General features: G+C 49.0%; 1 protein-coding gene across 1 annotated transcript in view; it reads left to right on the top strand.

Annotated features, from left to right (window-relative positions):
• LOC103916498 (transmembrane protein 183A-like) overlaps nt 1–8,226 on the top strand; it is a gene marked incomplete at its 5' end in the record, with an annotated part of 12,792 nt that extends 4,566 nt beyond the window's left edge. The window contains 5 exons of the mRNA XM_009323497.1: nt 1,178–1,337; nt 2,477–2,657; nt 5,994–6,074; nt 6,732–6,887; nt 7,748–8,226. Of these exons, the coding sequence (XP_009321772.1) occupies nt 1,178–1,337; nt 2,477–2,657; nt 5,994–6,074; nt 6,732–6,887; nt 7,748–7,933 (764 nt within the window). The remainder of the gene's footprint in view (nt 1–1,177; nt 1,338–2,476; nt 2,658–5,993; nt 6,075–6,731; nt 6,888–7,747) is intronic.
• Between the last annotated feature and the right edge of the window lie 5,416 nt (nt 8,227–13,642).

The following is a 13,642-nucleotide window of genomic DNA, read 5'->3' as shown; positions in this document are numbered from 1 at the left end:
AGGGAAGTGATCACATCCAGAGCTTTTCTTGGCAATGAACACAGCAATTATCACATGAGGATAAAGTACTGCCCTTTGTTACTAACCTGCTGTCTCAGGATTAGATCTGGCACCCTCCTTTATGCCACTTGTTCACAAACCTCATAGCAGTTTTTTCTGTTAGCACTGTGCACAAGTCGTATGTTTTCTTTCTCTTGATGTTCAGTATTGTTTAGCTATTTATGTTCTTTAAAAGTATTTTTTTTTCTCCTAAAGTTGGAGCAATGTCTGTGGAAGAACATGTGGTGTTAACTTAAGAACACTGCAGGAATGAAAGGAGTTTCTGAACCTTCAGTTCTGGTTGAGCAGTTCTGACACCTCTGAGAGGAAAAACAGGCCACTCTGTTAATCTGAATTGCATTAAAAGTTTCCCATCCAAGAAGCTTTAATGAAATTACAGATTTAAGAAAAGCAGCTGATTAGCCAGTTGCAGAAGAGAATTGCTTGCTCTCCCTAGCCAGAGCTCCTACAAAAATATTGTGACCATTTGAACAAAGAATTGACAAGCTTGGCAACGTCTTAATGTTCAGGGACTTCTAGTGTAAAGCATTTTTTGATGACCTGTTAAATGAGTAGTTTTGATAAAAATGCATGAGCTTGGCCCTCCTTTACATAAAGTTCCCTCTGTATTTGCCATCCAATTTTTATTTCTCCACTTCAGTGTTATTTTTCAGCTGTGAAAGGGTCAAGCATTGAAACAGGGTCCAGAAAGGCTGTGGGGTTTCCATCCTTGGATACAGTCAGAACTTGATTGGACAAGATCCTGAACAAAATGATCTAATTCAGCCTGTTTTGAGCTGGGCTGTTTGGACTAGAGCCCTCCAGAGAACCCTTTCACCCTGAATTGTTCTTTGAATCTGCCACTTTGCATACTTGTGCAAACAGCGCAGCAGGGATAAATGGTGGCATATATCCAGCAAAGGGAAGGTGTAATGGTTGCGCTGATGGGCAAGTGCATGCTGATGAAAACCAGTAGCAGTGGTAATGAAGTTGTACTAACTTGGGCTTGTTTGGCTGACTGTGTGTATATACATATTCCAGCTTCTTACTCTGTGCTACCAGTAGTAAAGCACACGCCTCTAGATGTGACTTGATAAAGAGGTTATTTACTATACTAACATACCTTCATTGCATTTAGAAAATCCTGATGGGGGTGGCGGAGAAGAATACCCCATTGATATCTGGCTGTTGTTGGCTTCCTACATTCGCCCTGAAGACATTGTCCGGTTTTCTTTGATTTGCAAGAAAGCCTGGACTGTTACTTGCACTGCCGCCTTTTGGACCAGGCTCTACAGAAGGTGAGACTCTAGAGAATTTTTAAACTGTTTGTAGGAGGCATCAGCAGCGACCAGCTCTCTGCAGAGCTGTAAATAAGGGAATAATTCCCTATAGGCTAGGGTCCTATCATGTTTGCATAGTGACATGGTGATGTGGGCCTCATATGGCAAGGGATTGTGGTATATTGCATCTGCTTTGGATCTGGAAATGGATCTGTGTGGTGTATTCCTGTATGCTCCATATAAAATCTCAAAGCATCGTGTGCTTTTCTGCTTGCCATGGCCTACACGCTCCTGTTTGTAACAGTGTGCTTTGTATGTAAAGCACTCAAAGTGCTTACGGTAAGGTCAGCTTCATTACCTTACTGAAAGACAGGTGAACATCACTGATAGAAAACTTGCCTTGCCTCAAGCTTTGATCATGGCCACCTTCCTGTAATTAGGGTGGCCTGAGAGAAACTAGGGCATTTTGGAGCCGTCTTGGTGGCAGAAGCAAGTTATAAATAAAGTAAGAGAAGAAGAGCAAAGAGGTGGTCAAAACTTGAAACAAATCCTTCTGTCCTGGTGCATGTCACTTGTTCTGTTCTGAAGGTAAATCCATTTTCTTTACATTTCTATATCTGTTGCCCGGGAGGCGCAAGCAGCAGGAGTACAGAGCAAATAGCAGCCACGGTCATCCTCGCCCCTGTTTTTCAGTGTGAAGTTCCCTAGCAAAGGCTCCTTTGGCATCTGATCAAAGAATGACCCTCAAGCGCAGGCATTCAGACTGCTCAGGCAGTTGTCTGCAAGCATGCAGTCAAGCTCAGCTAAAGTGAGTCCTTGAGAACCTGCAGGAATCTTCAGGCCTTTGTGCATCCTGCAGCTAAAACACCATCTGGTCTCTCTGGGCAAACTGTCTGCAAGGAATTTTTGGGGAATTGTGGCATGATATGCTTACGTGTATGCTGGAAACCTGTCTGATGCAGGTAAAGTCTTTGAGGCTGTCATGTGATGTCATGTAGAGCAGTACAACACCCTTGAAGCACTCAGAGTTGACAAGAGGTCCTCTGATCAATCAGATGTTCAGTTTTCTTTCAACATTGATCTCTTCGTCGCTCTCTTCTGCACGTCTCTGCATTCTGACCTTTCAGCATGTGTTGGGTTTGTCGTTGGCTTTTCAGGCACTACAGTCTGGATGCGTACCTGCCTCTCCGCTTGCGGCCAGAGTCCATGGAGAAGCTGCACTGTCTCCGTGCGTGTGTCATCCGGTCGCTGTACCACATGTACGAGCCTTTTGCGTCTCGAGTGTCCAGGAATCCAGCTATTCCAGACAGTACTCCCAGCACTTTAAAAAATTCCAGAGTAAGTGGAATCACTAAGGAAGTTGGATATGTCTGAGATGTTGCTCTTTCTGTTTTTTGTTCTCTTTCTACAAGAAAAATAGATGATGTTTAGATGGTCACCAGTGAAGCTTGGGTGTAGGATGATTACTAACTCTGAATAGTGATTTTTAAAAGTATGCTGGTTACTTGTATCTGTATAGTTGCTACTGCAGAGGATTCTAGTTACTCTTCTGGGTAACTTCTGGTACCACAACATCTTTGTAATCAGCAAAAAGGCACTTGCTTCACTGAATGTCAGAACTGCTAGGGATATTTGCAGCTCTCCCCTCCTCTGTTGCAAATTTGCTGCTGAAAGGAGATTGTAGTAGGATCAGCTTTTATATCTTCTGCTTTATTCTGACACTGTCTGCCAGGATACATCTTTTCTCCGTAGCAGGCATCTGGAGAGATCAGAAGTGACACTGATAGCCTCTGAAAGAGAGTCATTTCATACTACGTTCCTGTAGGTCATCCATTGTCTTTGGTGTCTGGGCGAGGGAGGGTAGCGAGGTTGTGAGCATGGCAAATGTACAGAGCAAATGTCTGCTTTGGGACTGGGGCTGCAGTTGTGTTGGGCTGTAAAGGGTTTGTCTCTGGTGTGGGCAGGCAATTCCCTTTGCTATCCCAGCTTGGAGCACTTGCATATCCATTCCTCTTTAATTGCTGTTGACCATTAACTCTGAAATGCCTGTGTCACTTGTTTGGTTTTAACTTGCAACTGGCTGATACTCTGTGAGCAGCTTAAGCAACAATGTGAATTCTCCACCCTCCAAATCCAAAAACCTGTTGAATGAGGTTTTTGGAGCCAAACTGAAGTGGTTTTGGTTCAAGAGTTGTACTTTCTTTTCCATGCAAAATAGAGCAACCTCATCTATCTGTATGTGACATCCCTCCTTTGTTCCTTCCTCTCCCTGGGTGGATACTGGAAAAAAATGTCATACCACTTAGGGAGCATCCAGCAGTAACACAAGCAGGTGGTGCTGCAGAGCAGGAGGAGAGCACACAGTTCTGTGTTTAGTCTTATCTCTGCATCCAGAGCTCTTCATTCTCTTCCTGAATCCCCAGTTTGGGTATCATCTTTCTTAAAAAATGAAAAGCAAAACATTTCTAGGAAATTACAACTTAACTGTAGTCCTCTGAGTCTAACTTCCTACCACTGCTTGGATCTGGTAGCGTGGCTGTAAGAGCTAGAAACCCTGGGATGATGCTGGCAGGGTCAGCATTTTGGAAGCATTCACGTTGACATCATAACGGCTTTGGTGCCCACTGCTAGTGCTGCTACTGTACTAACGGTTTGAGGAAGATTCTTGAAGTGCAGTCTTTTATTATTCAGCTTTTAAAAAAGGAAATTAAATGGTGATGAGGCTTTGTTAGAACAGTAGAGGTTTGACCTAACCCCCTTGGAGCATAAAAGAGCCATCCTGAGTCTGGTCTTGCTGTACTACTGCATTGCAAGACTCCAAGCTCCACCTGTGTTACTGTGCACAGAAATGCCTCGGCACAGTGTGTACGGAGGAGGATCTGACATTGCCTCCCCACGTTCTTGCTGTCATGGGCTTTGGTTATACCTTTACGGGTCGTTGAAACTATGTAGGCAAATGCCTACATAAACTGCATGTGGCAAGAGGAGACCCCAGACCCGGGTGTTATCAAATCTAGCTTTTCCTCTTTAATTTCCTTTTTTCTTTTTTTTTTCTCTTGAATTGCTTTTTTGCTTCCCTTAGCCTAGCTTGTGTGGGACACGGGAGCCGTTATGGTGTCAGCAGAAGTGTTTGCCCTTTAAAGACACCCCCATTATTTTTGGTGGAGCAGCAGGCCATACGGCGCGTCTGAAGGGCAGGACGGCTGACCCGTGGACGACATCCTCTGCCCCTTAGGAGGTACTGACCATTTTGTGCTTCACTACTTGCCATGACCAAACAAGTTGCTAGACCAGGCTGTCTCTGCAGGTGAACTACAAATGCCACTGATGGTAGAGTTAAACTCAGCAGCATCTGCTGCTCACCTGAGTTAAAAAAGATCTGGAGAACATTTTTATTGGAAAAAACTGAGGGCCACCTCCTCCCAGGTGGAGGTTACTTGACGCATGTTTCTGAGCTTGACTCCACATAGCTTTGTTGTTCACCTCATGAAGATTGTCGAGGTAAAGGTCCTTTAAGGACTCTTGTTTATGGACATGACTCAGAGTTGAAGTAAAGGGTCTTGTATCACCTGTAGTCTCTAATTACGGAGCCCCCGTGGTGGAGGCTGGCTCTGGCTTTGTTTCATTTGGGGTCACGCTATCCTGGAATGAAATTAAATGTGTGCTTTGCCATGCAACCCAGTCACGCCTTCTCTTGGCGTGGGAGAGACTGTGTATGGGTCACGGGGAGTTCTCTTTACCCATATTATTCTTCCTTTTCCTAAAAGATAAGACCAGCTGTGGTGGGCTGGCATCTGTGGTGTGGAAACGCTTTCAGTGATGGCTGGACTGATTTGCCAGATTCTTTTCTCGGCTGTTGAAGGCTAGTTGCTTCTACTCACTGGTAGGCAGGGAATTTCCCTCCTACTCATTTTAATACGGGAGTTCTGCTGAGACTCCTGCTCTAGAACGAGTGCTGCGTGCTGGGATGGATCCTGTGGACCACACAGTGATAACTGGATTAAATGGGAGGACTCCTGGTGTATGTCTGCATGGGAGGGCAGTGCTGGTTACCTCTGATGCTGTTGGAGGCCCTTTTCTCATTCCCTTTTAAAAAGGGACAGTAGGTTGATCAGACTGTGCTATCCCGGCAGTGTTTTTATACTCTGAAGTATGACAGTCAGTGCCTAGTGATGTCAAGACCTTCTTTTGACACCACGGTGGCTTAGGAACTTTCTCATCTGTCACCTCATAGCTCATGTATTGGTCTTGCATTTCCCTCTGGATTCTCTCCTCCTTGATTCTTACTCTGTTTTCAGTTGTTCCTCGCTTTAGTCTTGTTTGGAGTCCAGTGTAATGGGAGTTCTTGGTGGGTGGGGGAAATGGGAGAAGCTGTACCGCTCATCTCTGCCTTATGAAAGGGATAAATCGCGCAACGGGATTTTTCTGTTTAGCACGTCAGTGGCTATGTGTTGTATCATCCAGTTGCGTGATGAGTTGGCCAACTTGAAACTGGGAGACCTAAACTGCTGAGTGTGTTCTTTGAACATAATTAATTTGAATAAATGGCTCCTAATTGCTCCTATATAATTGTGTTTGTAATTGGAAGCCTTTATGCTCTGCTAAAACTTATTTAAAGTGATGCCTCTAAGGGTTTCATAATTTTGTGTGTGTTTTTTTTTTTTTCCACCTCAGTGTCTGCTTTTCTGGTGCAAAAAGATTGAAGGGAACAGACAAGAAGCAATGTGGGAATTCAACTTCAAGTTCAAAAAGCAGGTATGAAAGAACCAGAATGGCTGTGACTTTTTTTTGAAGCAGTAATGATTTTTCTGGGTGGTAGAAAGGAAGGTGGAAACTTTTTATGCATTCAGACAATACATGGAAACTCTGACTCCCATGATAAACTAAAGCACATTCTGAAGCTACACTCAGTTTTCAGTCTGTATTACCAAGACATTTAGAATCTTACATTTTTATTTCCTCACTTGGTATCCTTTCTCCACTGTAGGATGTGGATCATTTGTTATCCCAAATAATCTAATCTTTGGGTCATTGCTACTGATCACTACCAAAAACCAGACTATTTTACTTTAGTGGTCAAAATGTAGACCAAAATCTGAAACTACTTGTTTTACCATGGGAAAGACTTCCCGGAGAAGTGAAGAAAGCCAACACTGCCAATGAAAACCTCCAGTAATGGGTCTCAGGAGAAGCAAGTAGTTTCAGGCAACCTTGGGAATTCTGCAGCTTTCCCCTCTAAAGAAGTGGTCCTGCAAATTGCCTGTCCTGAGTGATGGCTTTTTGTTGTTTATGTAATGCTCTGCCCAGACACGTGGGAATGCGGTGAGGACCTGCTAGTCAGCACCAGTGAGAACCAGCCAAACTCTCATCATAGGTTCCTGCTTGGCTAAATAAGTCTCTCTTTCTTTCAAGTCTCCCAGATTTAAGAGCAAGTGTTGCAAAGGCCTTCAGCCACCGATTCAGTATGAAGAAGTCCATACAAATCCGGATCAGGATTGCTGTCTACTGCAGATCACCACCTTTAACTTCATATTCGTGCCAATAGTCATGGGTATGACGTTTACCTTGGTAAGTGTTTGAGAAATCTGCCAGGCGAACTTTGCATGTGCAGTTTCTGTAAGGAGATGAAGAGGATGCCTCTTTGGTGTTGTGTAAATCACACTGCTGCATCGACAAACCAATTCTGGGAATCTTAAGGCTGAGGATCTTCTCAGTTTAGCTTCTGCATTTCCAGCAGCTCTTCCCTATTTGGTGCAGCAAATACAGATGATGTCGAGAATCTGCAGGGAGCTGTGGTCGTGCAGCATCTGGGGGCGGATTAGTCGTCAGTACTCCAGCAGGATACAAGAGGTAGGGATGCAGGAGAAGAGGAGGTCTTCCCTCAGGAAAATATCTCCGTATCTTACAGCAATAAATTCTGAGAGCAAAAAACCGGTATGACCAAACTCTTTCAATGTGTATATGGTCCCTGATTGCTGGGAGAAAGAGCAGCTTTTGAACCGACTTCCACAAACTCGGCTCCAGACAGCAGCAGAGCAGGTGTGCTCAGGCAAGAGCAGTGGTAAAGCGTGGGGCTGCACATGTGGCTGTACTTGTAGGTCAGGGTTTCAGAAGTGACCTGTGCCCAAGAGAGGTTCAGTCTGGCTTCACTGAAGAGTAGGGCAGCGAGTTCCAGACCTCCTCTGACAGCCACTTGCTTTCAGGTTCACTTCTGGCATTATTCTTTGGGGTTGCGAGCCAGAGGGAACTGGTTTGAATCTGGTGCTGTAGATTCAAACAGAGTGTAACTCTGCCAGCACCTGAAATACCTTAGACTTGTACAATTTGGAAGAACTTAAAAAAAAAAATATCTAAAAGTGTACTGTTAAGAATTCTATTTATTCATCACTTTGATTTTCTGAAGCACTTCCTGCTCTCTTTTCTTGCAGTTCACCATCAATGTGAGCACAGACATGAGGCATCATCGCGTGCGCCTGGTGTTCCAGGACGCCCCAGTTCGCAATGGCAAGAAACCTCGCCTTGACCAAGGAGTGCAGGTTGTGCTGGACCCTGTGCACAGTGTGCGGCTCCTGGATTGGTGGCACCCTCAGTACCCCTTCTCTTCAAAAGCTTAGTGCTCTCCTGAGTCTGCAGGAGCCGGCAGGTGACTGAATCTGGCAGGCTGAAGAGAATTTCTAGGAACCAGGAAATCCTATTTTTATTTCTTAAATAAATTCTGCAGTCTCCTTGCAAGTGGTTGAAGCTACTGAGCTAGTCTGTATGTATATAACTTCTGGTCAGTGATGGGCAGAGCTGAGTGTAAAGCAGAAACTATTTGTAAACACACTTTTATGTAAAATTCACGTTTTATGATTTGAAAGGAGCTCCCTGGAACTGTTCATTTAAAATCCTTTTGGTGCTAATGAAAGTGGTCCTGTTTTCTGTTTGGGAAGAAGCAGGAGGTTTTGCTTTCCAGCTTTAATATCACCAGAAACAATGTACAAAAAAAATCCATGTTTGTTTTGCTGCAGCATGATTGCATTCAAACACAGTGTGATATTTCAGTGTCTGAGAAGCAGTAAGCAAAGCAGCAGTGATCAACAATAATGCCAATTCACAGTCCGACAGATAGGAGTTTAAGGAAAGAAAAAAGCATAAATGATCAAACAAAGGAACTATTTCAAAGAGGGAAGGTAATGCAAAAGTCTTTCTTGAATGTAAAGATACTCCAAGTTCTCCCACTGACGTTTCCTCTTTGAAAAGAAGATGTAAACCTTTAAAACCAGAAGGTGCGTTTCAGAGAAGATAAATGGAGGGAGAGGAGATGGAGGGGATAAACTAAAGTAACTGAAGCAGTGATGAAGGACTTGACTCTTGTGTCTTTTCTAAGAGCAGTGGAGCAGTGTTGGCCTGTTGACACTGGAAAGCCCAGAAGCAATCGGTGATCTGGGTCTTGACTAAACAAATTAATTTCTGTGGGGAAGAAGAAGCCCCGAAATTTTCTGTGGCTCTGGGTTGATTGAGAAGGGAGAGGGGCACAGAGGCTGGGCCTGTCTGTCGTGTCCAGAATGAATTGGGCTGGAGATTTAATTCAGCGGGTGAACATCTTGCTGCTGGCAGACAGGGGTCTCATGGAGGAGTGGTGGCAGGCAGAGGAGGTGCTGACTGCAGGTGAGCAACAGTGGAAATAATAACCCTGGGCTGAGTTTTGCTGCCTATCCATGATAAGCTCCTCAGTCCTATTTCACATCAGATCGTGTCTCAAGCAGGAGTAACTGAGCACTTTTCCATGTGTAATGCTTAGCGAAGCTCCTGGAAGGAGAGGGAGTTCTGCCACCTCAGTTTGAATTTAACATGCAAATAGCCTGTGATCCCTGTGTAGCTGCCTGCGAGGAGTTTCTTGCATGAGCCTCTGCCACTCTGTAAATCGCCAGCAAGGACATCTACCCCAAACTTGGATCTACGTGAGAGGCTCTGTGGCGTTAACTTCAAACAAACATTTGGGAAAACTCCTGCCTCACGGCTCCCCTTTTCACTGCTGCTGAACTCGTGTTGATACCAACAGGTAAGTTTTGAAACTAGATTAGTTGAAGTGAGATACAGGGCAAGAAAAATGTGCTGCAACCATGCTAATGAAGCTGGTTCCCCTGGTAGTGGAGCCTGATCTGAGTTGTGGTTGCCTTTGTGGTGCAGGAGAGGAAGGGCAGCAAGTCAGTGCTGGAGCTGTGTGTAAAGGCTGCAGCTGCAGCGCTCCGTCCCCGTGTTGTGCAACACGAGGCAGTGCCTGTGCAGAAAAGAAGCTGCTCCACAGCAACGGGTGAATAACAATCTTTTTGCGATGGGATTAAATTCTGCTGAACTCGGTGACCAGTCCTCAGTGGTCACGTGGTGGAGTTTCTCCACTGGAGTTCAGTAAGTGAAACATCATCAGCTTGCACAGTTACCTGTTGTCTTGGGCAGGAACTCTTTCTCAGCTGGTGTACGCTCTCCTAGGGAGGTGTCTATTCGATCAGAGCCTGTTTTCTGCAGAATCCGAGGCACTTTGAAGAGCATGCTTCAAGGCGTTTTCCACTACGTACCCTGAAAACTGTTTTACACGATGATGCCAGCGCCGTGTGCCTGGTGATTGCTGCTTGTGCTGTGCACAAGATACGGACGTGGACGGTGGGGGCAGAGATGTTTGGTTCCTGGCTCAGGGCTGGGTGGCAGGAGGACGGAGCAGGCTGGTGTGTGTCTAAAGCTCTGCCCTCGCCTGCGGAGAGCTGACCTGGCTGAGTGGGGACTGGGAACAGCGGCCTGTGCCTTGCTCTTGCTTCTGTGAAGAAATACAGAACAAATCTTCGGGCTGCGTGTTTCTGACATCTGTGAAAGCAGGAAGATGTTCTAATCGGGCGTATGGCATGTCCAGGGTATGCTTAATGTTCTGGGGCAGAGGTACTCCAGCAGCACCCGCTCCAGACGGCGAATAGCTTTCAGCCTTGTCACTCTCCCTAGGCAGCTGGTCCTAGGGTGGTGCGGCCGGAGCGGTCGGCAGAGGCTGTCATGGCAGGAAGCAGGGGGAGGGGATTTTTCCTGCTACCAGCAGACTTGCAGTGTGCAACAAGGATATTTATATAGGGACAGATGCCCCTAACCCAAAGAGGTTCCTCTTCCATGCCAGCCTTTTTCAAGGCTGAAATGTATAAAATGTAGAAGAGTGATTTTCAGTCTTTTCCTTTGGAAGTAGCAAACCTTACGGTGACTCTAGGGACGGAGCTGTGCTGAACAGCAGAGCTGGCAGGGATCGGGGACCTGTTGCGATCCGCGTGGGGAGGCCAGCGAGGCGGCAGGGATGCTGCAGCAGTTGGGCTCTGCTTGCCCATGTGTAGAGCTGCAGGGTGCCGTGTTTTCCCCTTCCTCCCTTACCCGGAGCATGGGAACCTCGCGTGGGGTTTGCTCAGTGATGTGAGTGACTCCCGGCCAGACCTCAGCTCCAAGCAGGGGGGGTTTCCACGCCCTGTCCCCCAAGCCCAGCCTCTCTTGAAGGCTGCTTGCCAAAAAAATCCTTTTCTGTGTTCTCCAGGGGTGGGAATGCAGTGAGGCTGTGATACAACTGGTCTCCATGGTCCCTGCCAGGGCTCCGGGCAGGAGAGGCTGTGGTTTGGTGTAAGATAATCACTCTTTTGTGTAGGACGTGACTCAAAAGGGTCCCCGGTGGTGTGGAAACGGAGTCCCAGATCGGCATCATGATGGCTGGAGCCCCGATGCTCTCTCTGCTGTGTGGGGCCCTGTTTTACCTCCGCTTTGTCCTGCTCGGGCTCCTGAATAATGGAAGGGCTGTAAGCGGATCCGGCCCGGCTCTCTGTCTCTGGTTTCCCCGGGGGAAACATGGAGGTCCTGGCCTCGCCCTGTCCCTCTCCTTGCTGAGAATCGGGTGTCGGACGGGAGCTGAGCCGGAGCAGGGCGAGGGCTGGGTGCTGCGGGGAGGGTGGCCGGTATCTGTGGTGGGTCCCTTTGTGCCTGTCCCCCTCCAGTGCTCGGCTCCAGTCCCAGCCAGGGGGACTGGTCCTCCCTGGCCCCCCAGGCTGGGTCTCTGCCCGTGCAGTCATGTGCCCATCTCAAAACAGCCTTTGCACCTGGGGCTTTTCTCTCTTCTCCAATTTATTCCAAGAACAAGCAAAAACAGAATATTTCAGTTGGAAGGGACAAAAATGTGCCTTTAGCTGCATTTAAGCCACCTCTCTATTCCCCAGGCAACATACTACTACTAATTATTATTATTATTTATTAATCAGCAAGCAGAAAGCGTGAGCACCAGGTTTCGGGCCAGAGGGAGGTTTGCAAGCAGCTCTGGGTGCTGGGGCCCCGGTTGTGCCTGGGCACTGAGGCTGTGCTCGGGGGTGGGGGGGGGGGCCCCTTTCCCACCCCCCCAGCCAGCATTTTGGATTTGCCCCATAGCCCAAGGGGGTGACGGGATGGGCTGGCTCAGGCTGGGCTTGCGGGACTTGCTTGGAGGGGAAGAGGACCCAGGACCACATTGTGGTGGGCACTGGGGGCTGTGTTCTGGCTGTGGGTTCCTTTCCCGCTCCGGGCAAGGCTCATGGAAGTAAGTGCCTGGAGAGGGTCAAATCCTGCCCTAGCTCTGCACCCTGAGGTGGCATGTGGGGACCAAAGGGGGATTCTGGTGGCTCTGCTGCACCCCGTAGCAGTGCTGTGTGTTCTCCAAAAGGCATTTTTCTGTGGCGGGGCTGCCTGTTGCACCCACGAGTGTTGGGGACCCCAGGGCTGCCCTGCGTGCCGTGGCCCCTCACCCTCCCCTTCCTTCCCGCTAGGGCAGGAAGGACCAAGCCCTGGTTCCTTCCTGTGCAGGGATGGGACTCATGTGGCATCTGCAGTGAGAAAAGCCCTCCCCATCCTGCAGCTGCTGCTGGTCGTTCTGACATCCCACGTGAGCTGCCAAGCCCCACATCCCTTCCCTACCACGTGCGATTAAACAGCAAATCTGTGCTGGGTTGCGCCGTACCAGCTCCCTTGGCCCTCCCGGTGTCTTCTAGCCCCTTCCTGGGTGCAAATACCGGACTGCCCCTGCTCCGATGCAGGCAAGGCACCCGCACTGAGCTCCCTGGAATCCCGCAGGGACAGAGCCACTGGCATCCCGTGATGGAAGGTTAAGGATTTAAAAATCAAACAGCGTGGGAAAAGCGAAAGCCAGCGGATCCAGGAGCCTGCGGACAGCTCTTCCTCTCCTTCCTGGCACCATTGCCTGCTTCCTGCCCTACCTTATGTCTCCATGGCCACCTTTGTCCTCGCAGATGTGACCAAGGCCAGCGGTTCCACCTGAACCCACAGCGAGCAGCCGGGGCTGGAAGGTGTCACGGGGGATTTGTAGAAGACAGAGCCTGGGAAGAGACGTCGGGGGTCTTTCCAAAGGTAGGAGAAGTCCAGGCCAGCGAGGAGAGTTGCTGTGTCGGGAGGAGGTGTGGAGGAGTGCCTGGCTCTGAGCTGGGTGCAGGTGATGCCATTGGGCGACTCATGGTGGGTGCTCCGGGCTGCCGGGGCCATGTTCCTGCTGGGGGTCTGGAGGAGGGAATCAGTGGGGGAGAAATGAGGCTTGGAGAGTGGAGGAGCTAGGGACAAACTGGACCATGGGAAGGGCCCCATGCGGCCCACGTTGGCTTGTGGGGATGGAAGGGGTTTCGTCCCCAGCCAGGACTATGATGCCCAACGCTCCAGCGAGGAGCTGGGGTGTGCGGGGAAACCGTGGTGCCCCCATGGCATGCATCCCGGGTGGGATCCTGGCAGCCAGCTCTGCCCTGGCCTGGGGTGCTGGAGGGTTCAGTTCTGGCTCGACAGCCCTGGAGGTTTCTGCCATCTCATAACAAGGGCTGGAAAATAAACGGGGGCAAAAAGACGCGACAGGTCTGTGTCCCCAGGCTCCTGGCTCAGTGCATGGTGCATTTTCACCCTGTTGCCACCAAAGTGGCAGGTTTGCACGGGAGTTTGGGGTGCTGGGGCCTGGTGAGAGCCCTCGGGGGCAGGGGCTGATCCTGCCTGGAGGTCTGGGGCTGCCAACGGAGGGGGTGCGTGGGTGGGAGACAGCCCGTGCCATTGTGGGATGCCCAGTCTGGGGGGGGGTGAGGCTGAGGCTGCCCTAACCCCTGCAGCTGGGCTGGGGGCCCATTGCCGTGTCCCACTTGGGGTCCCCACCAGCCCGGCTGATCCACCAAGCGCTCGCCGGCATGGGGCAGAGGATGCCGGTAGATGCTCCTCCTCTGCGGGAGGCAGGCGAGGACTTGGGGTGGGGCTTTGCTGAGTGAGAAACCAGAGTCCAGCCAGCCCTGGGGAAGTTGCCGGGCTGAGCACCC

Source organism: Pygoscelis adeliae, unplaced genomic scaffold, assembly GCF_000699105.1.
Source record: "Pygoscelis adeliae isolate BGI_AS28 unplaced genomic scaffold, ASM69910v1 Scaffold185, whole genome shotgun sequence".
NCBI lineage: Eukaryota > Metazoa > Chordata > Aves > Sphenisciformes > Spheniscidae > Pygoscelis > Pygoscelis adeliae.
This window is presented reverse-complemented; position numbering and strand designations above follow the sequence as displayed.